Source organism: Aythya fuligula, chromosome 1 (genome assembly GCF_009819795.1).
Source record: "Aythya fuligula isolate bAytFul2 chromosome 1, bAytFul2.pri, whole genome shotgun sequence".
Taxonomy (NCBI): Eukaryota; Metazoa; Chordata; class Aves; order Anseriformes; family Anatidae; genus Aythya; species Aythya fuligula.
In genome coordinates this window covers 203,517,716-203,542,728 of record NC_045559.1, presented here as the reverse complement: position 1 = coordinate 203,542,728, position 25,013 = coordinate 203,517,716, and the positions used below count along the sequence as shown (strand labels likewise).

Here is a 25,013-nt window from a genome sequence, read left to right as displayed (position 1 = left end):
TTATCTCAGTCCTCCATTGAGAACTCTGTCAGAACAAGATGAAAATAAATCTGGCAATTACTCTGTGTTCCAACAGTAACCATAAAGCTCTTCTTTAAAAATAACATGATTGATTTCTGGCCTCTCTGTACATCTAAGAAGAACCTCATGTCATGTTCAAGGCAGCTCTACACGGTAAGAAACTAACTCTGAAATTATTCCATCAATAAGATTTATTCCACATCACCCAAACGCTGTTTTCCCTCTGCAGCACTAAAGACACCCTCTTTAAATAGTGAGGAATCACTTAATGCTTTCAAAACACTGCTAATAAATAACCTGAAATCAAACGTGAGCTGATAACTGCTTGTCCGTTAGGTGTAATGGGACATTATTCCTTCTGCTGCTGCTTTATTTGTGAGGCAGATATTCGCTAACCTGCTCAGGAGAGGAAGACACAGATGACTCATGGCACAAAGGAATTAACCTGTCTTTGGAGAAGCAGAATGCTACACGATACAGATTTGTCTGCGAGCGGAATGAGACATTTAGCATTTATTTTCCCACTCTGAGGGAAAAGCATACACAATTCTCACTGCCACCGGTCGGACTTCACTGCAGGCACATCAATCTGAAGTGACACCCTGACATGTGTAATATTTCCACCAGCTCTAAGTTATCTGTACCATGGAGTCCGTAGGAAAGGCTGTCATTTTCTATCAGAAGATTGATTTTCAAGAGCCACGTTATATTAAACTTTATTTCAAATACAATTTACTGTCTTTGTACCATGTGTGCCCTGCTGAAGTCATGCCAGATATCCTACAGGCACAGTTTTTTCCTCCTGGTCGGCTGCTGCCTGACCTGTCACACAGCAGCAATTCTATGTAATCGTGCCCGTGGCATAATGTTCCTTACAGAAATACCTGATTTTGCAAACCAGCAATGACATTTCTGTTAATGTGGCTTCTGCTGCTGATTTTAAAAGCTACTGAAATGCAACAGCTAAGTGAGGTCAGGCTGAGTTTTCTGAACAGGCTGGAAAACTCACCAGACACAAAGGCTATGCCTCTCGTCAACCAGGCTGAGCTTAATCATGGTTATTGCTGGAAGGTTTTGAAAGTTGTAATGTTCTAATTTTTTATGATAAAGGTCTACACAGAACAAGTACTGTGGGAAAGGCAAGATTTTTTTTTTCTTTATATTCTTAATGCAGCTGGGACAAAAAGCACGAGCTCTCAGGCAACCAACCCCGTCCTTCTCTAATCCCCTGGGGAGGATACTGGGCATATCTCAGGGTATTTAGAAAACAGTTTATAAAACACTCTGACAATACACGGAGAACAAAAGATAACATGAAGATTGTGCTGAATTTTGGAAACCTTAGTGGCCTGTTCTACTTTTACTTTCAGAATGCAGAGTCTAAATGCCTTGGATTTTTAATTTACCAATTGCATTTTTATCATCACAATTACTCTGCAGAGTTGTTCTCTTCTAATTGCACATTAAGTTTTGTGCCCCTTTTGTGTAAAGTAGATGTAAAGGGGCACAAAAGAGGGAGAGGAATTTCAGGCCTTCACACAGAACGTAAGTTTCTCTTTCAAGAGAAAGGAGGGGCATAACTGGGCTGCTTTAACTTGCTGCAGAAACTGCAGTAACACCAAAATCTCCTCCAGTATTCCCGAGCAAAGAAAGTACCGTGTGCATTTTACATCTTTTATGCATCTGCCCTTCACTATGCTATAAAAATACATCAAGCATAAGCAGCATTCAGAGAAAGAACAAAGACACTTTAATTTGGTTGCTCTTTTAACTATAAACTTCTGCTTGAGAAGCTGTGGGTTGCTTGAGAAAGAACATGACAATGACTTTTTGTGTTGTTTTACAAGCTATTTAAACAAGCTGCCTACCTGTAGCTTATGCATTTCCGGGTTCTGGTAGACCTCCTTTCAAGTAGCTTTGATTTGGGCTTTTTGGAATCTTTCTTTTTTTCTTCCTGACCTTCAGGTATTTCTGGCTCCTGTTCACATAAGACAGAGTGTCAAAATGTTTTCTCTTCCCTCCCTCGCTCCAGACTTATTACGACCGAACTCCTGCTGAGCAGATTTTTATGTAATACAGAAAGTTTGTGTGTCCAACACAACACATTTTGATTTCCAATGCAACGACTCGTTACAGTGCAGATTTCATGGGATCACTGGCTGACAGTGCCCTTCCTGACAGCCTAATTCAGGTTCTTGTATCACTGCGTTTACACTGCAACACTCAGGTGATCCTCTCAGGACTTGTAAGCAGCAGCTAAACACGCTGTTGCTCGTATAAATCTCTACCTACTAAGCACAGGGACTCTGCATCCGTGCCCCCGCACTGGTCTCTGCCTCCAGACAGCTAACGGCACGGGTGCTTTGCTCAGGGGCTCTCCTTGGTCTAAGCCATCACAAATGCCTTTACTTGGTGCAGTTTCAATGAAATTTCAATGAAATTCCACGCAGTTTAAATTTAAGACGCTGTTTCCAAGTTGTTAAGTTAAACAAACAAATAAAATCTGTCCCTGGGCAGATATTTTTAAAAATATTTTTTAAATACTTGCTCTCAGCCAGAGAGTCTTTTGCAGGTCTGTAAAATCTGTTGTCACGTGTCGGATATCCACAGACACAGGAAGAAAATTAGCTTTACTACAGCCAGAATGGAAAGTTTAAAACAAACTGCAGTTTCATTTTCTACATTAAAGCAAGGAACAGATTATATAATTTTGGATAAAAGCATTTGGCTATGACATGAAGAAATTCACTTTAAAATGTATTCAAGAAGCGAAAAAAGGGCAATCACCACATAAGTAAAAATATTTTTCCTATTCTGCAAAGGGAAACCATGCACAAACTCTGTTAACAGAACACTAAATGCCTATAGTTTTTCACCAAACTTCAATATGAACTTGTTGTAGGCAAAGGAACTACATAACCTCGCTCCCCATAGGCCAGAACCACTCATTTCCCTCCATCAGCTCTAAAGGCTACAGCAATTAGCTTAGAGATGACTGGACAGCAGACAGCAGAGTTAATTGCACTGAATCCCACCTTTACAACTGGCAGGATGGCAGAGCACTCTACTCAACACCCAAGTGTAAGGCAATTCTGTGATCTTTACCGATAGAGGACTCTGTGTAGCACCAGGTGGCTCTAATAAGCAGGAGAAAGCTCCCTTGGCTTCAAATTCACCCTCAGTCTAAAATGAAGGCCACCGAATTATTTCTGTCCTGAATATCCGTTGATTTTTCTTTCCAAGATGCTAGCAGCTCTCGTAACACAACACTGAGAAAGAATAAAGAATACTGCAACGTAGATGCAGTGACCTACCTGCGGTGGGATGATGTTCTCAATACTGATGCCCACGTACACCAACCGCTCTTTTCTTTAGGAGAGAAAAAAAGAACGTAAGTTTACAGAAAGATCGCAGGTATCTAAAATAATGCTGCAATTAGCACCATTTGAAGCTACTACTATCACTTACAGAAGCATCCAAAGAAGGTGTTCCAACTGAAAACCGTTATTATAGCTGGAATCTAAATACTAAAATATCTAAATATCTAAATACTAAATCGAAATACTAAATACTAAAATCTAAATACTAAATCTAAGTACCTAAATACTAAATCTCATGTGATTACATTTTCCTGTATGCATAATATAAGTGATTTCCAAAGAGTTCTCACAAACAACAATATTTGAAGATTGCAAGCACCCCAGAAATGACTGAATTCGGATACAAAAAGCAATTAAAAAACCAGCTGAAAAACCCTAATGTTGTGACACTACCAAATCCATAACCACCACTGATCTTGGAGGCACTGGAAGATAAAATGAGAATTTAAAATCACACTGAACTGGAAGAATGAGATGAAGACGGGGTGCAATTCCAAAAGGACAAGTGCCGGGAGAGAGAACAGTGCTCAAATATAGGAAAAACGACTGTAAGGAGAAGGAGGCTGTTCTTCTGGACCGCAGTAGGTAAGAGGATTAAATCAAAGTGAGTAAAATTGAGTTTTGGGGACAGCAGCAAGCTTAGCTTGCCTCTGAGCATCTTCTGAATTGCTTTGGGCACAAGTCTGGTGCCTGGCCTCTGCTTGCTGTTCCAGCCACAGCAGGAGCTGCCTCCAGTATCCCAGCACCTCACCGAGAGCACGAGGTGCTGAACCCAGCTATCAAAGAGCAGTCTGTCGCCTTCTTCTATGAAAACAAGGGATAGTTTGGATAAGTGAAGATAGCAAAGAAAGCTATACTGAGCAGCTGTACTGAGCCCGTGTCCTGGAGTCGCACCAGGATGCATCAGGTGCACAAGGACACAAAGGTATAAGGTGCATATTAATCTGAGATGCCTTTACTTCATTATGTTATGCACATGCTTACAGGCTTCTATGTGTAAAAAATTGGTTTCTAAAACTGTGATTAGCTTATAAACAATCTAAGTAAATTTTACAATAGCCTTCTGACCAGCCTCCTGCATTTTTATCCCAATAACCTTCTGAAGAACGGTCTGCTGAAAGAATTTAGCAGAACATTCTTAAATGACACAAACTGGTATAGTTCCTGAAGTCATACTGACAGAAAGCAGAAATGTTTTACAGGCAAAAAGACCATGAGCTTTGACAACTCTGTGTCATTAGATCTAAACTGAAAAGTCTGGCTCTGTATTAAAGTAATTGTTTGTGTCTCCTATCATCAGCTTCCAAAAATGAGAGCTCAAAAGAAATTGTCTTCGTCCACCTGAGAGCCATGAGATTGTTTGGATGACAGGAATTTTCTCATAGTCTGTGCAAAGTCACCGTGCTCTTACAAATGAGTTTAAACAGCATCTTAAGGCAAGGAACGCAACTCCTAAAATCAGAAAATTGATTTTATGGTCTCCATTTCTCGTTTTTTGTAGTGCAAAACATCAAGAGATGGGAGAGAGGAAGAAAATTCAACTGGTTTTAAATGTGATCAGTGAGGCTTTGGGGATCTGCTTTACCTCCCCTGGCTTAGGTACACACTGTTTAAGAAATTAGCAAATAAAACCAGCCAGTCCTGCCAAGGTAAAGGTCTTAAAGCAAATCACACCATAAAGTATCAAAGCTTTCATTACTAGGATGCAGGACCCAGAAGCTCAACATTTTAACCGGTGGTTTAAACATTTTAACCAACAGCTTTGGGACTGTGGGTGCAGATAAGCACTGACTGGTTACAAACACTTCCCAGAAGAATCCAGAAAACATCTTCTCTCAAGTAAACAGAGGCAAAAATTGCTAAAGGGAAGAAAAAAGAGGGCAGGAAAGGAAGTGCTCCACCTGATTTGAGTGGAAAAAGTAGAGAAGTATTTCCCAGAGGGATTTTCTATCAAGTCTGGGAGTCTCTGACACGAACTAAAAGGGGCATCCATAGCAGCTTGTGATAGGACATGATTATCCAAGTGTGCGTGAGACACCTGAAATTCAGCCAGGCTGTTGTGGTAACATCTTGAATTCACAAACAGAAGGAAAACAAAGGTATGGCTTTGATCTACATCTTTGTCGGTCATCATGAAGCTGAAAGTTTTCATAAAAAATCCGTGACGTGGCTCTTGGGGGATGTGTGAGGATACAGCTGAACAGCTGAAGCAGTTTCAAGGGGATTCTTGAGAAGCAGAGAAAAACCAAAGCACAACGGTGTCGCTAGTCCAAACAGCACGGTAACAACCCTGGTTCAAAGAGTCGATGACGTGTGTGTGCCCATGAGTAATTGTTCTTCTCCTTCCCAAAAAGGCAGAGAGGAGATACTGTCATGTTACAGAAATTAAAATATTTCTGTGCCCTAAACAACCTACTTCAATTTATACACCAACCTGTAGTAAAAAAGGCCAGCATTTCTTCTTCCCATTGTAATTCTTGCTGTCTTCAGCCTTTTTACCTTAGTTTCCTAAAATACACCGCCACTAAGTTGAAGGACTTCAATATTCAACGACTGTATCATGAAATCCTTTACAGCCCAAATTCATTTCTCTTTTTAAAAGACTTAAGGGAAAAAAAATGAAGGTTCTTACGGTGTACAACAGAAAACATTAGGTTAATTTGAAGAGGTATGAGCATCAGATTGCAAAAGGGCTATTAAACAGCTGTTTCTGCCCCTGAAAAGTGCTATGATATCGATTGTACGCTCCCCTGTAACAGTCAGAAGGCCGTACTCTCATGCAACACCAGTGATTTCAAGGAAGGAAGACAGACTGGAAAAAAACCTGGCATTCCAAGTAATGGTTGCCAGCAGAATATTTACCAAAGTAGGTCCAAAAATATTGTTCACCAGCAACGAGGCTTCCCACCACAAAGCAGAGCAGCAGACACAGTTCCTCTGTGTCCCATACTCCTGCACAGATGGAGTAAGCTGAGCTCACTCGTAAAAATAGCTAATTGCTTCATTCCCAAAGCTACAAATTCGCTAGAATTGGCAAGCTGAGGGTAATTTTACCACAGTGGGATCTAAATCCACTCTGAGCAGAAGCGAGGAACAGTTGGTACCTGATCTGTCACTCTCCTTGGTGGTGCTGCAGTGATAACAAACGGATCTGAAGGAAGCTGAAGGCAGCCAGGGATTGTGCTCCACTCCTGAGCACCAAATCACTACACCCCGTGTGGTATTACTGCGGGTGCTAGAATTACGAGCCTGCCCCACTGCTGTCTTTACAGGGGTCTCACCTTCAGGTGAATTGTGCCTCTTAATGTACAGTTCATGCAAAGTTGTGTTTAATAATGCATGCAGATAGTATTGAACGTTGCAGAGCACTCAGTGTATGCCCTAAAGCAGTCTGTTATGCAGCTTGTGTCTCACGTCCCTCATTTTCAGGTCTGAGACATGCAGATAGCTATGGCAAGCCATAATTGTCCTCAGACACCTTGGCTCATTACTGGACTTCTCCTGTCTTGCAAGCTCTCCTGGCGCTGCACCACCAAAACCTCTGTCACCAGTGGGAAGGCAAAACTGGTGTCACCACTTTCCAGTTTCTTTTAGCCCTTCCTCCCCAGTCCCGGGTTCGTTAATGCACGTTGAAGGAGTGGTACCTGCGCTCTGCACGCTCCTTCTTTTTTAAGACAACATCCAGATCTTGCAATTGTTCTTCTAGCTTCTCACAGAGTAATTTCTAAGGGAATGAAACACAGCATTAGTTTCTTTTGTAACCATTTTGGTCTCCTGTTCAGACACTTCATTCATTATTTCTATATTTGTCAAACTGCTATCTGGAGGAAGGGTGAATGCTTCTACACTGGAGGCTTTTTGATGAACAAAGCTTAAAGACTGTCTTCCTAAAGCATGTGTGTGCTTTGACATGAATGTCTTTAGAGAAGCATCCTCCCAGTAACTGGAATTTACTGTAGGAAGCAATGCACCTAAAGCAAGTACTAAAGATGTTTAACATAAACACACTTCTGTATTAGTATCACATTTTTCTTGGTGTTTATAACGTAGCCTCAGAGAAACCTAAAGATTTCAGACATACGTCATATGCACACATGAAGCTGAGTGTGCAAAGAGTGATTCTGTTTGTCACTGAACCTCTGGACAGCACACAGAAGTCTATGGAAAAAAAAAAAAAGTAGGGGCTACAGGAAAAAAAAGTCTACAGAGAAAAAAAGATAGGGGCACATTTCAGCATCACTTTCTCACCAATTATTCCATATTGCATTTAATAAGCAAGGAGCCGTATGTAAAAATGACTTTTTATAGACAAATTGTGCCTTGTTTCATGATCACGGCCTTATTGAGCTATCTCCAAGGATGATTATTTCACTCTTGCACAAATTTGGTATTTTTCTTTTTAAAAAATACCAAGCAGCAACAAAGCAAGGGGATGTTTTAACTGCAAGCTGCAATACGAAATCGTGTAAGGAAAACTTTCTTACTATTCAGGATCATGACTAGTCAAACAAAAACACTTCTCAGAAGAGAACTGACAAATTGATGCGTGATACAGCCATATCATGCCATGGCTGGCGTTGCTTTTTGCACAGCAACAGCCCTTCTGGCAAAGGATTTTTCCTCTGCAGATGGGCAGATTATGATGAAAACGCACACAGGATGGTTCCCCATTAATTTGACAAGAACAGCATCACACATTCTTTGGCTTATCCTTCCAAGCATCATCACTGCAAATCTTGCTTTTTATTTTAGAAGCACTTTTATTTTAGAAACTGGGCTTTTTTTCTTCTTTTTTTTTTTTTTTTTTTTTTTTTTTTTTTTTTTTTTCAGAAGGAACTTCTAACCTTCAAAAAAGTGGCCATTACTTGACAGGGACAGCACTGCCTTTCTCAGCAGAAGCTAACTAGATTGTGAAACCCATCAGAATTAGCAGCTTTCTCTACCAGCTTCTGAGCAAATGTCTCTGGAGACCAGCACATCAAGAAGAGCTGCTTGCTGTGGTCACTTTATTTTATATAGATATTCCTTGCTGCTAACTGCTCCCCCTCCCAGATGCCAACATCATGCTTCTTTTGGGAAAAAAAAAATAAAAAAAGATATTACATTTTTAATATTATTTTTGTTATTTAACAAAATATAGGAAAAAAGTGTGGCTGGAGTACACACCAGCAACATGTAGTCATTCATCACTAAGAGAAGACAGGAAGGGAAAGGGAAAACACCCCACAAAACTGAGTTTTACTAATGGCTAAGGGGAAGATCACTCCATCATGGTCTACTTTAAAACAGAAAGATGAAAGAAGGAAAGAACTTGTTAAACTCCCAACAACCCTCCACAAGTGCAAAGCTGAAAGGGAAGAGGAAGAGGGTCCATACGTGCTGGCAAGGTGGGCAGAACCACTCTCCGTCGGGAATGATCATCAAAGGAGGGCGAAGGCAGGCTGTGTGGTATCCGCTGTCGCAGGAGTCACATAACAAAATCTGTTGAAACAAAACAAATCGTGAGTATCTTTTGGCATTCACAACATGTAACGAGCTCCAGAAGTGTTTTCCCTGCCAACACAGAAGCGCTTCATAAATGCTTTGGGCTGTGCCAAAATCCCCAAAAATCCTCTATCGCTTATTACTAGCTGTTTGCAGGGCCAGGGGTGGTTTTTATGGGCAAGTTTAAGTATCACAGTTTTCCACTTTAACACCAGATTTTGTCTCGTGTTGTGTTCTCAGGCACTCAGCACTTCTGGGCTACGCAGAGCGTGTGCCCGTAGGACTGTGGGATCTGGTAATGCTTTCCAGACCCTGGCCTAAGTGGAAAACTACATCTGGACAAGATGTGGTGCAAGCTGCTTTCCCTGCGCGCTCACGTCTACGTGAAGGAAACCTGGCCATGTGGAGGGAGCCTGAGCAATCTGAGGCAATTTCCTCAGTCAGGATGATTTTATGTCCAGGATGGTAGAGATAAAGCTAGAGATAAAGCCTCGCAGGCTCTCAGGGATATACAGAACTAGGCAGCTATTAGGATTGCTGCTTAACCGGGTAAAGAAACCTCTGGAGATCCCATTTCATTAAAACTGACCTAACTATGTGAGTATCTATTGCAATGTTTACCTCTAACATCCTGATGTTCTAACTTTGTCTCAGCCATACTAGGAATCTGTCACACACCTGAGAATGTGCTTATTTTGTACCTCATAAAAGACATTTAAAAGGCGGTAAACAAAAGCAGTAATGTCCTTCTCTCCTTGTTAAAGGTTAACTCATCTTTCTTCGTGGCTTCTTTACCTAAAATCTAGAGGGTACTCCACATACATCCACCTCAAAGAACGACGTGCCTTCAGATACTCTTTTAATCTACCAAAAAAAACACTCAAGAGAAGCTTTCCCCCAAAGCCTACCAGCTCTGGGTGGTTGGGAAGGCCACACTTCTTGCACGGCTCATCGTCATCAGCAGGTGCGGCTTCTTCTTCCTCCTCTTCTTCTTCTTCCTCCTCCTCCTCCGAGTTTTTTTCGCTCTCTGAGTCCTCACTGTCTTCATTACTTGAGTATTTCCACCTGCCCCGTGTCCGTGTACCCGTCCACCGAACTTTGCTTCTCTAGGAGCGACACCATTTCAAAGAGAAAACACAAAGGAAACTTACAGTTTCTTCCCAGATCCTAAAAAAATAGTAGGCTCAAAAGTGAAGTGATTCATCTCCATCACAAGAGTTTTAAATTCACAGCAGAGCATTTCAATGAACAGATTACCATTCAAAGAGCCTGAAAGTTCAACAGGATAGCAAAGGGAGAAAAATACTATCTACCTGCAGAAAGAGATTTGCAAACGAGGTTTAAAAATAGGAAGGCAGGCTGGTGACTCAGCCTCTTTTCTCCTACTTTGAAAAAGCAACCTGGTTTGTGCACAAATTAAAGTCCACATTTAAAGTTTTTTAGTTTTCCTCAATCCAAACTGAATATTTAGTCATTTTTTTATACAGTTCATATCTTTCATTTTGATTTAGGAAACATGTTTGCACTCTAAAAAGTGTATCAATTTAACTGCTTTTGATGCATTCTTCTAAGATAGGCACAATTTTCTGAAATAAAAGCAGTGCACCATACAAGTTCATATTTATATCACTTCATATTAGTTAAAACCACATTCTACGACCTGGATATTTTAACTTTAAAACAATGTAAGAAAAAAAAAAACCTTTTCTTGCAATTAACTGTCTTGTTTCTCATAAACATCATGCTCTCACAAATATTTTTTAGCCCCCAGACACTGAAAATTTAAAATATTTTTTCTAGGTTTTTCAGTTCAAACCATTTTTCAGCTTTGACTAAACTACTCATTGATCTGAACCTGCTAAACTGAACTGTACAAAATATTCTAATGCTCCTGCAGGATGCACTCATTACACAGCACTACTTGTCACATTGGTAAAGTTTCATTTTGGGTTCTTAACATTCATTTCCTGCTCTTCAGCGATTTTACTGTTCATTAAAGCTTAGTGACAAATCGTGCTTTAAATCCATGAGAGTATTAATTTAATTTTAGGCTTCCTCACATGTCACCATCGTTCCAAATCCCTTTTTAAAGAGCCTTTTTAGAAAGAAAAGGAACATAAAATATCCAATTAAAGATTAGGGTATTTTGATAAAATGACAGAGACTTAACATTATCAAGCTTCTTCCTCTGTCATAACTTTTAAAAACTCTCTACCAAATTAAGCATTCTTAGATGTCTGTATCTTGGAAAAAAAAGATCAAATTACAGCAACAGTATTTCAAAATTTAAACTACTTGTAAAACTTACAAGCACTACTATCCTTTTATTTCACTTTCATTATTTAATTTAGTTATTTTGGATATATGACAGAATTTTTTCAGCATAAATGTTACCGTTCACAGTAAAATGAGCTGCTCTTTTTAGGAAGGTTATTCAGCATTGCAGTATGTGAAAGAATTTTCTGAATATGTGACTGCGTTGGTAGAACTAAAAAAAATCACTAAGGAAACAAGTAGCAGTGAAAAATTAATAGGATATCAAGTTGATATAAAAGAATATACTTAAAATTACAGCCTCTTTATTCCCTCTTTCTCTTTTGTACTCCATATCCAGAAACATACGGAAAGTAAATGAATAAAAGGTGGTTACAATTACATAGATTTAGAAGCAGTATCCATACAGACATTTACCTCCTTGTATTATTTTTGCCTGACATGCTTTTAAGATTTATGCCCCAAAATGGCAAGTTTATCATGAAAAAAGACCTCTATCCATAGTACAAATTGTTTATCGCATGTATAAGAAGAGCTAAGTACATCATGAAGCCACCACAATAGCTTCAGCTTCACCTAGAAGTCCTAACATGTTATTCTTCACCAGTTTTGCTTTCTTTTTTTGCTTACGATCATCCCCATACTGACCAAGTATCCATCTAGACAATCCACAGGAGCTACAAGTCCCCGTGCAGCCAGTCAGTCAGTCTGACTCGCGTGGTTTGTTAGGAAAATTCACTTCCACTGGCTCAGTCTACTTTGCTGAGCTTAAATGGAAGATTTTATAAGCTGCTAAGTCAACAGATATTACTAATGCTCTCTCAGGGGGTGTTTTTATATTGGTTGAGTCCACTAACTGGATTGCAAAGCTAGTTTCTCGCAAAAATTGACCAAAGGAATGTAATCCTTCATATTCTTATATAAAACCATATCCTCCTACAGATAAGACCATGATAATTTCTATTCCCAAGCAGTAAAACCGTATTACCTTGTTAACTTTAGAATTGGACTCCTTCTCTTGTTTTTTTGCATCTTCTTTCCGTTCCTGCTTTTGCGCTGCCGCAGGTTTCTCCTCGTCCTCCTCAGGCCGTTTTTTCTCAGATTTCTGATCCCGAGTCTCCACAACTTTTGGGGTCGGCTTGGATATTCTCGGAGATCGCCGTAATGTGCGGCCGATGCTGACCTCTTCGGGTGGCGTTTCCGCCTTTCTCTTCCTACTTGAAATCCTAATCGTTAATTTAATTCCTTCCTTCTGTCTTTCAGACGTTATTTCCTTATTATCTGTTGCACAGCTTTCCTCTTCAGAAACTAGTTTATATTTAAATTTGCTTTTAGGTACAGGAGATTCCTTTTTACTCTCCGAGGAGTCCTCCAGATTAGAAGCGTGGGCATCACCTAATCCATCTGGCTCTGCCTTGGCAGCTTCAGGCTCTTCCTCTTGTTTTTCAGGGCTGGCTTTTTCTTCTACCTTGCTCTCCTCAGGGGGAGTAGGTTTAGCGTCGGAGCCTTCTGTTTCTGAACCAGACTTCTCTAAGGTAACAGGTGAGGTGGATGAAGGAGGCGTCTCAGCAGCTTTCAGAGAATCAGGCTTCTCCTCGGGCTCGCTTCTGCTTTTCAAAGCCTCCTCATCAGGCAGTGCAGGCTTGGGTATTTCTGCAGGAGCAGATGCGTTTGTGGACTTTTCTAGCTTTTCTAAGCACTCTTTGGGCGGCGGAAGCCGGTCCTTTTTGATTATCACGGCTAGCTTCTCTTCAGTATTTTTGGCACAGTCTTCAGAGTTTGAAGATTCCTCCGCTACCGGTTCAGCAGCTGCATTGTCGAGGGACTCTTTTTCCACAGGACTAGATTCCTCCTTGAAAGGCACTTTCTGATGAGAAAGCTCAGAGACCACAGCCCCTACCTCTTTCACCACAGTTACTGCGTTTTTCTCAACTTCACACGCTTTTATAATTCTGCTAACAGAGTTTAGGGAGTCCGAGATCTTTTCACCACTCTTATTACCATTTTTCTCTTTTAACGAGTTGCTGTCTTCCTTTGTAATAACAGAGTGCTCTGCCTTATTGTTTTGGATGACACTTGGGGTTATTTTTTCACTGCTCACCTCTCCGTTTACCAGTATTTTCCCATCAGGACACAAAGCAGTAATCGTAGGGACTCTCTTAAAAGTTTCTTCTTCTGGTTTCCCTTCTTCCTTCAAGACATCCTTCGTTGGAGTAACGCATTTACACAGGGAGCCCTTTATCGGACTGTCATAGTCATCTGTCAGCTTGATCTCTCGCTTTTTAAGTGGTATTTTTGCCTGCTGGTCATTTTTAAGTTTCTCGCTTTCTTCCACAGACTTCTCCACAATTTCCTGGGGAGTTTTGACATTAACACAAAACTCTAACCTCTCCGGCTCATGAACTGCTATTTTGTCAGTACAACTTTTTACGTCTTTTAAGTCTTTTGGTTCTATTTTGTTTTCCTTCACTTCTACTTTAACAGGCTTGACGTTTTCTTTAAAGGAGTCACTTTCCTCTTTGACAGTTTGCTTTTCTTCATTGTATTCTGAAGGTTTCTCTAATTTTACTATTACTGGCAATTTTATAATTTCTTTTTCTTCCACCTTCTCAATTTTCATCGTGTTTTCATCTTCTTTGACCACGGGAAGAGGAAGACTTTCCAGTTCCTTGGGCTGTTCCTCCACCTCCTCTTTTTCTTCTTTGATTTTTAATTGATTTTCTGTTGGCAGAGAAAAACAACTATGAAACAAAACCAGGGGACCTACAGGATTACAAATAGCATCCATCAAAATGAAGGTATATCTAAAAAAAAACAACAACAAGTCCCCTACAAATGAATCTTCTCTCCTGGAACGATTAGGAGGCTGGTTTGTCTAACGCTGTCATTAAACAAGGAGGCTGCCAATTTTTAGAATCACTGTTCAGTTTAATTATATACAAAGATAAACCTAAATTTGAGAAGCTATCAGCAGAATTCTACGCTTATCCTTTTTTATACGGACATCTCAACTCCTTCAGTAGTATCACAAGACCTTTAGAGAAAAGATATGTAAACCCTCAGCAGAGAGCATGTGAAGCATCAACTTAGAGAAGTCTTGTTTGAATTCCTGAATTTTGTCAAAAACCAGAACATGGGGTGAGCTTCCACGTTCTTCAAGTGCAATTCCACGTTTGATTCAGTTCCCTGCTTGTACAGATTTTGATTTCAAGAAAAATCTAACTATTGTATTTTAACATTTCAGAGAAAAATGGAAAATATTAAACACTGGCTGATGGCCAAATTCACCTGGCTTCTCCATTCCTAGGCAATGAATGCATCTCCTACGTCCTGTCAAAATGCACATAACAGCTAATACTCTTCATTTTCATTTTTGAGACATACACAGCGAGTAGTAGCATATACCAGAAAATCCTGCAGAGCTTAAAGAATGAGAACATGCCTGCCTTGGTCAGGCAATTTTGGATCATTAGGGCTTAAAGTACAGCTCCAGCACCCAGAAGAAACCATACGTTTATTGTGTTGCTCTGTATTTCAGCCTATTACTTCTCACTACTAAAGCCACTTAATATCTTGGGGTTTTTATTTTGCCATGCTTTTGGAGTCACCTAGGGATAGAACTAATTAGAAAAAGCAAACATGATAGCACTGCATACACTGTAACATTATCTTCCACCACCTGGAAGATGTTATTGCAAACATGTCAGAACTCCAAACAAAAGGATGGTTTTTCTTTCTTCTACCTCACCCCTCTCCCTCTGCACTAGTGTAATTCTTCTCCAAGTTGAGAGCTTCCCAAAGCAGTTAGAAATACACAAAGTACATGACAGTTGAATTAATTACATGTAAAGAAAACAAGCATTTTACAAAAGGAAAGAGTGGTGAGGAGGAATTCGTACATTTTATCATGTTTTCAAATGCAAAGCGTTGTATCCAAGTAAGTCTCAGCAGTTAGCAAAGGAGTGAGAGATGCATCTCAGCACACCACAAGCAGTAATAGTCTGAAGGCTCAAGACTGTTTTTGCTCCCCCTCCTAGAGGTGATCACCACTCTGAGCTCTTGTAACATAAAAATAAAACCTGCCTCTCTGAAGACATTTGTCTGCAACAGTGTGAGCAGCGCATTTTCTGTCTTCTTCTGTCCTCTCTTCACTTCTCTCTGGATAAACTTAGTCCAACCATGTCTTCCCGTCACCTACTGCTTTCTCCCAAATTTCTGACATCAAGAATCTCCAAAACCCCCAAACCTCTCTATCCTGAAAAGCAATGGCTGTTTTAAGATCTATTTTTTTTTTTTTTTTAACTCCCCAGGCTGCTTGTAAGGCACTTTGTATGCACAAAATGACTCAGCAGATGCACAAGTTGTCTTCATGATATTTGAGTCAAACAGGCTAGTAAAAAAGAAAAAAATAAAGTTAAGCACCGGTTCAGTTCACTTTATTTTTGAATAAACTAATTTAATGCTATTTGGAAAGCTGCCAAAACAAATGGGTATGAGTCCTTCGGATAAGTTTTCAGAGTACCTGTGAAGGGCTTTAATATTTTCCTAGAATTTGAGTACAGACTAACAGGAAGAGTTACTAAAGCTCCTCAACTGAAATGATCAAAGCTCTGTGAACACGCTGACTGCACTTCCATCACAGCACATGTAAATAATTTCATTATTGATTGCATAGGAGTGATTTTGCATGCATGTAAGTAGTGATCTAGGTGACACTGGAAGGCTGAGCTTGTGGTAGGACTTTGGGACTTATCCCAAAGTGGGGTCATTTATTAAAGTTTGTAAAATCATATTTGAAGTAGAGATCTCAATTAAATAATTTGACTCGACTGATTTTTAGTGAGACCAAGACAAGATCAGCACTTTGTAGAATTAATTCTCCAGTAACAGTAACTACACAGATTGTGCTGTCACTTATATGCAAAGGTAGATACTGGAAATGTTCTAGAGACAAATTCTCCTGGAGTTTGTCCCAGTTTACTGCAATTTCTACCCTAGCCTTTAAAATATTTCCAAAACAAAACGAAATATTTATCTAAATGTTGCATTTATTTCTTCTGTTCTACAGTGTTTGCAAAGAATGGGAATAAGGTAGCAAGTGTTCATCTTCGGTACTCAGAACAAAGCCAGGTCTTTGCCAATTCTGTACATCTAATTAGATTAAACAGATTTGGAGAAACATACTAATGCTGGAATCCTTAAATCTTGCTTCTGATTGAGCAAATCTCCTGCAGTTTAACAAAATGTTAACACCAAGTAGTAACTGGTGTAAAATTACTTGGGATAACAAGCTTTTAGTTTTTCATAACCTTTAAAAGATCTGATTTTTGTAACAAAATATTTTAGGCTAACTGACAGTAAGAACCAATGCACAAACCACTAAGTCAAGCAAGATATTAAATATGTGCAATGACATGATAATAAGGAAGGAAAAAAGGTTATTTGCTGGTAAAAACGATGTGGTGGAGGCAGCTAACGACCACTTCATGTAGAAATATTTTAGCATTTCAAATTGATTCAACTTAAACTCAGGTCTTCTTGAAAAATCGCGTAGGCTGGGAAATAATTGAGGAAAAAGCCTATTTTTTTGATTCAAACTTAAAAGTAAAAATAAAAAACATACACAATACTGTAGTGACTTCAATCATGGCATTGCACAAACAGATTTTTTTTTCTTTTTGAAATTTTAATGTGTTTAGAACAGGAAAAGCTGGGCAACATTTTGATGCTCCACAAAAGCATACAATGACAAGTATTTACAACACTATACAAAATGTACAGCATAAGTAAAATTACTTGGAAAACAATTTATACACATCTCTCTTTTTATAAATAACTCTTGAGCTTAAATACGCACTAAAAAGTTCATTAATATTTACCAAATATTCAATATTTACTTGATTTACTATGAACAGAAACATGTATATTTTTTAAAAAGGTCCTAATCTAAAACAGCAACTTTTCAGCAAGTTGAAAATCCTGACACTGCCACAGCACAGCATTTAAAATTTGAGAAAAGGCAGAAAACCTTGTGTAGCTGCTTCTTCGCCCTTTTTGGTGTCTTCATCTTCTATGCTTGGGCTTTCACGTGACGAATTCTCCTGCTGAGAGTTGTTGTTTTTCAACAGGGCAGGATCAATTTGTGCTTTCAAGAGCTCAAGGGTCTCTGCAAGCTCATTTCGGTTTCTAGATGACGGAAGAAAAAAAACATATTGTCTGATAAGCCACTTACTCGCTCACCCCAAAGGGATTCATTAAAAATAAACAAACACCATCTGCTTAAACGAACGCTGCCCTGAAAACCTCCCATCCAAGCACTGTGAAATGCCTGTCCTACCAGCGACTGCGAATTTTGCATTCGGAAACTTTCCAATTTATTCATACCAAAATAAAACTATTTTTTTTTTTTTTTGGAAGGACTTTATCTATCCCAACTCAAATCCTGTTGGCCTGGATCCAAGCCGCTATTATTTGTTATTCTTTCATTCATCCTTCTCTTACGATCTTCACTGGTTTTTCTTTGCAATTTCTTCTTTCTTTCAGCAGAGAGGAAACTGAAAGCTTTCTGCCTGTGCAGCAGAAAGGCAACCACATCATTCGAGTGAAATTTTCAAAGCAGTTAAATAATTTAGATAGTTTCTACAACAGCCCATCCTAAATATATTTGGGAAACAATACGAAGATGTCCACAAAATTCCAGCTACTGTGATTGGGAGACAATATTTGTGTATCTGTGTGTGAATCTCAGAGTACTTTAACTCCTTACTTAAACTGGCCATCTAATGAGAAAAAACAAAGCCTTAATAGATAATGAATTTGAGTGATGATTAAACACATTGTTTTCATAACAGACTACAATAATAAGACTCATTTTCTTTTTCAAAATCAACATTCAACAAGTAGTTAATTAAAGTAATAAAAGGAAGACTGGAAGTGCAACAAGCCTGACACGCAGAACACCACAGGTTTAAAAGCATTTCAGGTTTCATCATTGCATTTCTGTGTTTTTCTGCTCTAAGTGTGTCAGAGCTTTCCCAGCAGAAGCCTGATTTCCTCTGCTTTTCGCATTGACCTCTGGAGTCTATAATGCGGGAAGAAGATAAACACTGCTCAGCTCTTGGCTGGCTTGTTTAGATACTTCACTGTGTTCGCCCACAACAGCTGTCTAAATTTCATTGGTGGTGAGGCTTATCACTTTATGGCCCACTGACAGTGATTTAAACCATTCTGTGTGGCTGCCCTGGCTACTAAGGTTACTGAACTTATGGGTACGTGAACAAGCTATGGATATAGAAGTTAACATTTACAAACAGAAAAATAAAAAGTTAAATTATGTATATTATCTTTAAGATCTATTTCTACTTCTCTATCCATGTTCTAGAGTTGATTCTGTTGAGCCCCGTTTTAAATCCACTTGGAACTAAACAGCTGAAAAAAGGTAAGATTGCACGGAGATAAATTAAAAATGGGTAACTGGTAGATATGAAAAAACACACACAAATAAAATTATTTTTTCATTAGGAAAGATCCCATATGTGCTTTGCATTGAGTAGGAAATTGAAAGAAAAAAGTATGTAACACGCATCACAAAGGAAGATGACTAAAATGTTATCAGACCAATTTGCAGCAGCTGAGAGCCAGGGGCACTGAGTCATTTACATGTCAGCCTGCGTCTTCATCACATACCTCATCTTCAGTGATCTCTGAGCTGAATTCTACTCCAGGAAGGGTTTAGTACCTATCTGGATTGCCAGCAATGCTTTTAGCTTCATGAAGTTAAAACTGCAGCATGATTCTCATTAGAACAAAACTGTAATTGTCTTAATAGGGCAGAAGTTAAAGAAGCAACAGTGCCCCCTCCACCTCCTAAGGCCCTCAGCATGCCAGGAAGCAACATGGAGCTACTGTCCTCTAGGCAGCCTTCTCTTGGCTCCTCTTCTATACATCCTCTACGGCTTGGTTGAGAATAAAACTCATTAGCTATTACCCGCAGATCAGTGAGCCATTTCTGTACATATTTTTGCACTAAATCATACATTTTTTAGTAAATCATACATGATTTAGTACACGAAGGCAGAAAATGTGGCTGTTATGAGCCTATTCCATGAGAAATAGAGAGTTATTGAAATACATTTCCGAACTCAGTCAACAACAACAAAATATGGGAAAAAAAAAGGGGGGAGAAAAAAAGGAATACCTAACAATGCACTTCCATGTGGATCCATCCTGGTCATCCTGTTCTTCTATGTACATCCTGACATTATGCTCTTGATCTAGCTGATACCAATACATCAGTCCATCCTTGTCTCGACCAATGGGCTGAAGACGCATGGCATCAGCATCCTCCTCGTTAATTATATTTTTAAACTTTAGATTGTCATCAAACTGACATTCACAGAGATACTGGAAACATGAGAAAGTAGAAAGACTGTTAAAACATCAAAACATGAAGAGAAATAACGTATGAAAGTCTGAGCGTGAGAGGTACGCAAGCAAAGCATTACTGTTTGGGCCACTACAACGAGCAGTGTGCCTGGGACAAGATCAGCTCCACATTTAACATATCCAGGGAAGGTTCCGTCAAGCTAAAGTTGCAAGGTGCTTCAGTGAGTTGAGAAAGCCCAATCTCCAGGATATTCAAGCAAGTGAGGGAAAAAAAGCAACATTCAGAAACTTAGTAGAATGTGTACCTTCAGAATGCCCAGCTTGCATTCCACGCTCATTTCTAGGTATCCTTTTTTTTCCATCTCCCAAGCCCAAGTGCTGTTGAATTCTTGGCAAATCTGTCACAAACAAAATATTAAGATTGGGAGGGTTAGAGGATAAAAGTAAACTTTAAACTTTAATACCAATAATACCTTACTGCAGTAAAAATTACACATGATCTCTTCAGGACTACGTCAAAATGTCAAAAAACCTGGCACAAAAATCAAACTAGAACTGGGACAGCTCAGCAGGCACTGGCAAATCTCCATGGAGGAACGTCTCATTATGGCCCTGACCACTACCAACTCCTCTAAACCTCTTAAATTAGGCAGCACAACCCTGAACTGGGAAGTTTTTCTCATCTTTGGTGTGCAAAATCTTCCGTTTTTCTCTGAATTGTCTATTTAGAATATAAATTGTCTTGAGTGGACATGGTTTCTTTCTACGTCTTTACAGTACTTACCATGTAAGCTGCCAGGCACTCTTGGGACCTACCTGTCCTACAACAGCATGGCAAATAATAAATGAAGCTGATATTCACTCCACGTTGTGGAATTATTGGGTGTATCTTGAGCCTCAAGCCACTTAATAAATATTTTAAAATATTTTAAGTGAAGCCAACCTCAAGTTACTAAAAAGCACATAAATTCAGTGCCACCAACATGGACAAAGCCCAGAACGTGGAAAAAGCAGCAGGAGAAGACAAGAAGACTGGATCAGGGGGGTGTTCCAATAATAGTGCAGAAAGAATTCCCTCTCCTCCCTGAAGAAGTCAGAGGTGCTTATGACAACTCTCGTGGAAAGAGAGGGGTCATGAGCAAAAATCCAGCAGCTGCTATCAGTGGAAGATAGAGCACGGGAATCTCCAGCTGGAGATCACATCTGAAAGCAGTTTTCTCTGGAAACAGCAGCAAAAATCACCCGAAATTTCACCCACCACAAGCGCTGTGAAGCTCAACGTGGGATGCAACCAAGCAAGGTGGAGGTCTGCCTCCTGTCCCCACTGCTGACACCGATTGTTAAGTGACCGAAGCGTAAGCTACTGCCCAGGAAAGGGAAATTTGGGGCATCAGCTTGCAATTAGCTTGACTCAGCCACACCATAAAGCATCCTCTGAGTCTGTGACCTCCAGAGAACGGTGACGACGGCGCTCTGATGATGGTAATTCTGCTGAGGAGCAGTTTTCCCTGCTCTGAGGCTGAGGGACATCACGCTGCTACCTCTGTGGCACGGAGCTGACAGTCACAAAATGAGCTCCCTCTGCCTTCTCTCTCATTTTCTAAGCTGTAACGTGAAGAATGCCAGGAAACTGTGCTAAGGGCACGTGCCAGTCACTGTTCACTGCTTGCTCATTAAGTATGAAAGCAATAATGAGAAGTTTGGCGTGCTTCGGAAGTGAATGACTGTGAAAGCAACAACTCAAGAGACGTAAGGGCCGGTGAGGCATCTGCTCCAGCTGAACTGAGTGCGTTTTGACAATTAAAAATCATGCTTTCTCCTGAAAATGCAAAATACTTTTGACAACAGTCAAGTTGAGCGTTTGGTCACGAGGCAGCGCAGTCTGAATTCAGTCACCGACACGTTTCTCAAAAGCTGGACAGTTCCTCTTAGTTGCTAAGATGTGTAGGACAAGCCATTTCTTTCCCTGAGTCGTACATGACCACGTACTGTCGTTGTGCAGGAGAAATTTGGATTCCTGCAGCCCTACAGCCATTTTCTCCCCAAAAAGAGTAGTGTGCATGCTGGGGAGCCAGCTCGGGTGGTTTGTATCATCCAAACTTTGCTTTAGCAAAGCAAAAGGGAAAAAAAAAAAAGTTCTAAAAAGGAAAAACTGGTCTAAAAAGGAAAAACAGGCCTAAAAAGAAAAAACAGGTCAATGCTGCCTTTTAGAGCAAGTCAAAGAAGTCAAGCAACGCTGCAGACTTTTATATGAAGAATGCTCTCAGTGCTTCTACACTTTTTCCATTTTTCCTGTTTTTTTGTGGCATTTCCCAGTGTTGTTGGTTGTTTTTCTAAAAAAATTACACCTTTTGGAAACGGGGACAATATTAGCATACCTTTCTAATTAGTTATATTCATATTCCTTTGTGCTCGAGACTTCTTTGAACCACTGGCTAGAATAAATATCAAGTTAGCTGCGGAGACTGCCAAATGAAATAAAAGTCATTACTGATTATTGGCCTTAATGGGGGGACTGGGAAGGTTTCCTTATCGCTCTCCCATCCTTGCTGAGGGAATATTTTCCATAATATTCCCTCATAAACTTGTTTTTCTCCCTTTCTGCTTGCCACACAACTGCTTCGGTGGGATTTACACGCTCTCCAGTCAGAGGGAGGTTTTTTTTCTCAGCTCGCTGCCATGGCCTGTGGGTATATTGATGGATTTCATACAATTCGGTAACCATGGACCTCACGACAGTTGCATGAATTATGTTGTTATTGCAAAACATCAGCATGAACACTTTGCAGCTGGTGAAGAGGTGAAGTTTAACCTCAGGCCCTTTGGCAGGCTGGTTCCTGACACGCTCCCAACCCCGTATACATCTCCCAGTCCTATTTACATCATCATCCTAGGGCTACACAAGCCAGGGGGCAAATTCCTGCCTCTCTAAAGCTGGCAGAGAGCACTTAGGGGGGCAAACCGTAACTGGAGGTGCTAAGTGCCATTATTTGTTTGGCTGCTGTTACCATAACGCTGTAGTTGTGAGTACGACGCAGTCCTGGCTGTGCAGACAACACCAAGCCTACATTTTTGTGAATTAAAAGGCTCATGGAGCAAGGTCTCTAGAGAAGAAATGCCAATCTGTTTGAGTATTTGTGTATTTTTATTTTATAGAGTGTAAATGCTTTAAATTAAGAACTATTTGCACGTAAGGTGCCAACAGAGGCACTACCACCTCTCTGCTCAGATTAGCCTGCTCGCAGGCTGCCGAATCTCCTTCACACCCAGCAGAGAATGTTTATTTTCAGAGCTTTTTGGACAAGCCCAGGCAGACTGAAAGTTAAGCTGGGATCTTACGCAACTAAAGGCTGGGCGCACACGTCGATGTTGGCCACGAGGCAGCCCAAGGCTCGCTGTAATTCATAGCAGGGCTTGCTGACACAACAGCTCATCGTAATCGTATCGCAACACAGAACACGAGATGCGTATTGTACCTTGATCAAATATTTCTCCCATCTGTCTGCCGTGACAGACTTCCCGATCTTTCTCATCAGTTTCAAGTGAAGCTCCACCAATTCTTTTGGAACTGCAGGATTGAGAGAGAAAGAAAAAAGACGTTATAAAGGCTGGTGCAAATAAATCTTCAATGTTAAACAGTGAAAAACTGCGATAAATGGAGAAATTTTAATAAAACACAGTAACTTGAAGCCTGAGTAAGAGCAGCCCGGCCACTAAAAAAAAAAAAACAGAGCAAGATTGAATTAATTGCATGGGTCTTTGGCTTAATTTACATTTATGATGACCGTTGCCCTTCCTGTGGCCTCCCTTGAACTCGAGGAAGCACACCTCGACGATAAATACTTAAAAACTCGGCAGCATTAAAATAGAAACCGCAGAGGAAGTACGCCAGTCACACCCCTGCAGAAAAAAAACACTTCATTACTGTGAGCAGCACACCTGCAGCTGCCTCCACCACTCCAAAAGGTGCCTCCTGCACTGTGCCTGGATTATCACCGAAGCCAAATTATTTTGGGCTGGCTGCACAGCGTGGGAGATGTTCTAGAAACGGGGTCCGTGTGGATGCAAAGAGTCTCGTGGCATCGATGGTTTCCAACTTGGCACGCTCAGAGCTCACGGCACACACCTCGGGTGCAACCTCAGCATCTCCTCTCGGCTGGGATTTATAAATCAGGCTGGCACCACCAAGTGGCAAATTTGCAGAACGTCAGGTTTAGAAGCAAGAGTACTGTCGCTTTTTAAAACTAATTAAACGGCAATTATTAATGCAACTACACACAACTAATGAGATGAGCTGTCTCATTTATATTTTATTGAAAAATATTAAAGAACTTTTTTAGTATTTTTGCTTGCAGGTTGTTTGCAAACAACTTTATTTTTTGAAAGCATTTTCATTCCTCTACACACACACACAAAGTTTTATAAACAAAACCTCTTACAATCATATTTATTATTATGGTTTTTCTGCTGGTCTGGTAACATTACTTGACACGTGATAAACAGCTGGGATACAAAATGCATTTGTTCTGGATGAGGCATTACTAGGTAGGATTTCTTTTACTGGTCTATAAAGTGTTTGAGCCTCTTCGTGAATGTTTTCAATATTTAACTTGCTTTCACTCTACCGATGCTCGTCCTTCGATCCGCTGCCTCTATTTCCAGGTGCAGACGAGTTGGTAAAACGCTGGGCTGATGAAGACGCCTGCATCGTTTCAGAAGATGACCACAGCTCCTGGTTTGCAGCCAGCGAGTTAATGCATAGCCACAGGCCCTCCTCAAACCCAGAAAGCAACAGCCTGGTAGCCAAAAAGAGACCTTTAAATGCGGATAATTCGAGTGACTCTGAACCAGCCCTTGCTTTTTCTCTTTCATCCACGTTGTTTCCATTAATGTTGCAAGCTGAGGAAACCTCACACGTCCCCTCCTCAAAAATAGATGCGTTTCACAACTCCAACCCACCAACAAGGCACAGGAGCAAAGGTCTCAGCCCTGCGAGGTGCCGAGCGCTTGGCACTGCCAAAATTCAGCCCAGAGCACTTTCCACACACAAGCAGTTCTGTCAAAGTCAGCTCCCACAATTTAACCTCAGCTTGCGTTCGTGTAACGTGGAGCTGAGCCAGAGCATTCAAAACCTCGCTGGATCAAAGCTTTTGTTCTGCATTTTCCTTTTTTAAATCTTTTTTTTTTTTTTTTTTTTACAGGTACATACTGATTGGAAGCCCAGTCTGAAGACACCCGGACGATTCGTTCCAAAAGCACCAAACTCCCAGGCACCAAAATATTCTTTGCTGGAGCGCTGCTCTTTGAAGGGACGGAGAATGTTAAAAATCCAAACACTGGGAAGCGATTTTGCACACCCACCCTCGGTCAGCACTTACAGGGAGGTGTTGGCAGCCACTGAAACCCCGCTTGTTTTCTGAGGCTTGAGCATTTCAGGGATCTTGGTGACGCGTTGACACGGTTATTTTC

At 40.4% G+C, this 25,013-nt stretch overlaps 1 protein-coding gene across 1 annotated transcript in view; it reads right to left on the bottom strand.

Annotated features, from left to right (window-relative positions):
* Nucleotides 1-25,013, bottom strand: part of RSF1 (remodeling and spacing factor 1) — a 55,976-nt gene that overhangs the window by 14,697 nt on the left and 16,266 nt on the right. The window contains exons 2-11 of the mRNA XM_032184655.1: nucleotides 23,021-23,112; nucleotides 19,850-19,942; nucleotides 19,357-19,562; nucleotides 17,188-17,345; nucleotides 12,148-13,880; nucleotides 9,794-9,991; nucleotides 8,778-8,882; nucleotides 7,046-7,125; nucleotides 3,336-3,390; nucleotides 1,890-1,999 (exon numbers count right to left, since the gene is read on the bottom strand). Of these exons, the coding sequence (XP_032040546.1) occupies nucleotides 1,890-1,999; nucleotides 3,336-3,390; nucleotides 7,046-7,125; nucleotides 8,778-8,882; nucleotides 9,794-9,991; nucleotides 12,148-13,880; nucleotides 17,188-17,345; nucleotides 19,357-19,562; nucleotides 19,850-19,942; nucleotides 23,021-23,112 (2,830 nt within the window). The remainder of the gene's footprint in view (nucleotides 1-1,889; nucleotides 2,000-3,335; nucleotides 3,391-7,045; nucleotides 7,126-8,777; nucleotides 8,883-9,793; nucleotides 9,992-12,147; nucleotides 13,881-17,187; nucleotides 17,346-19,356; nucleotides 19,563-19,849; nucleotides 19,943-23,020; nucleotides 23,113-25,013) is intronic.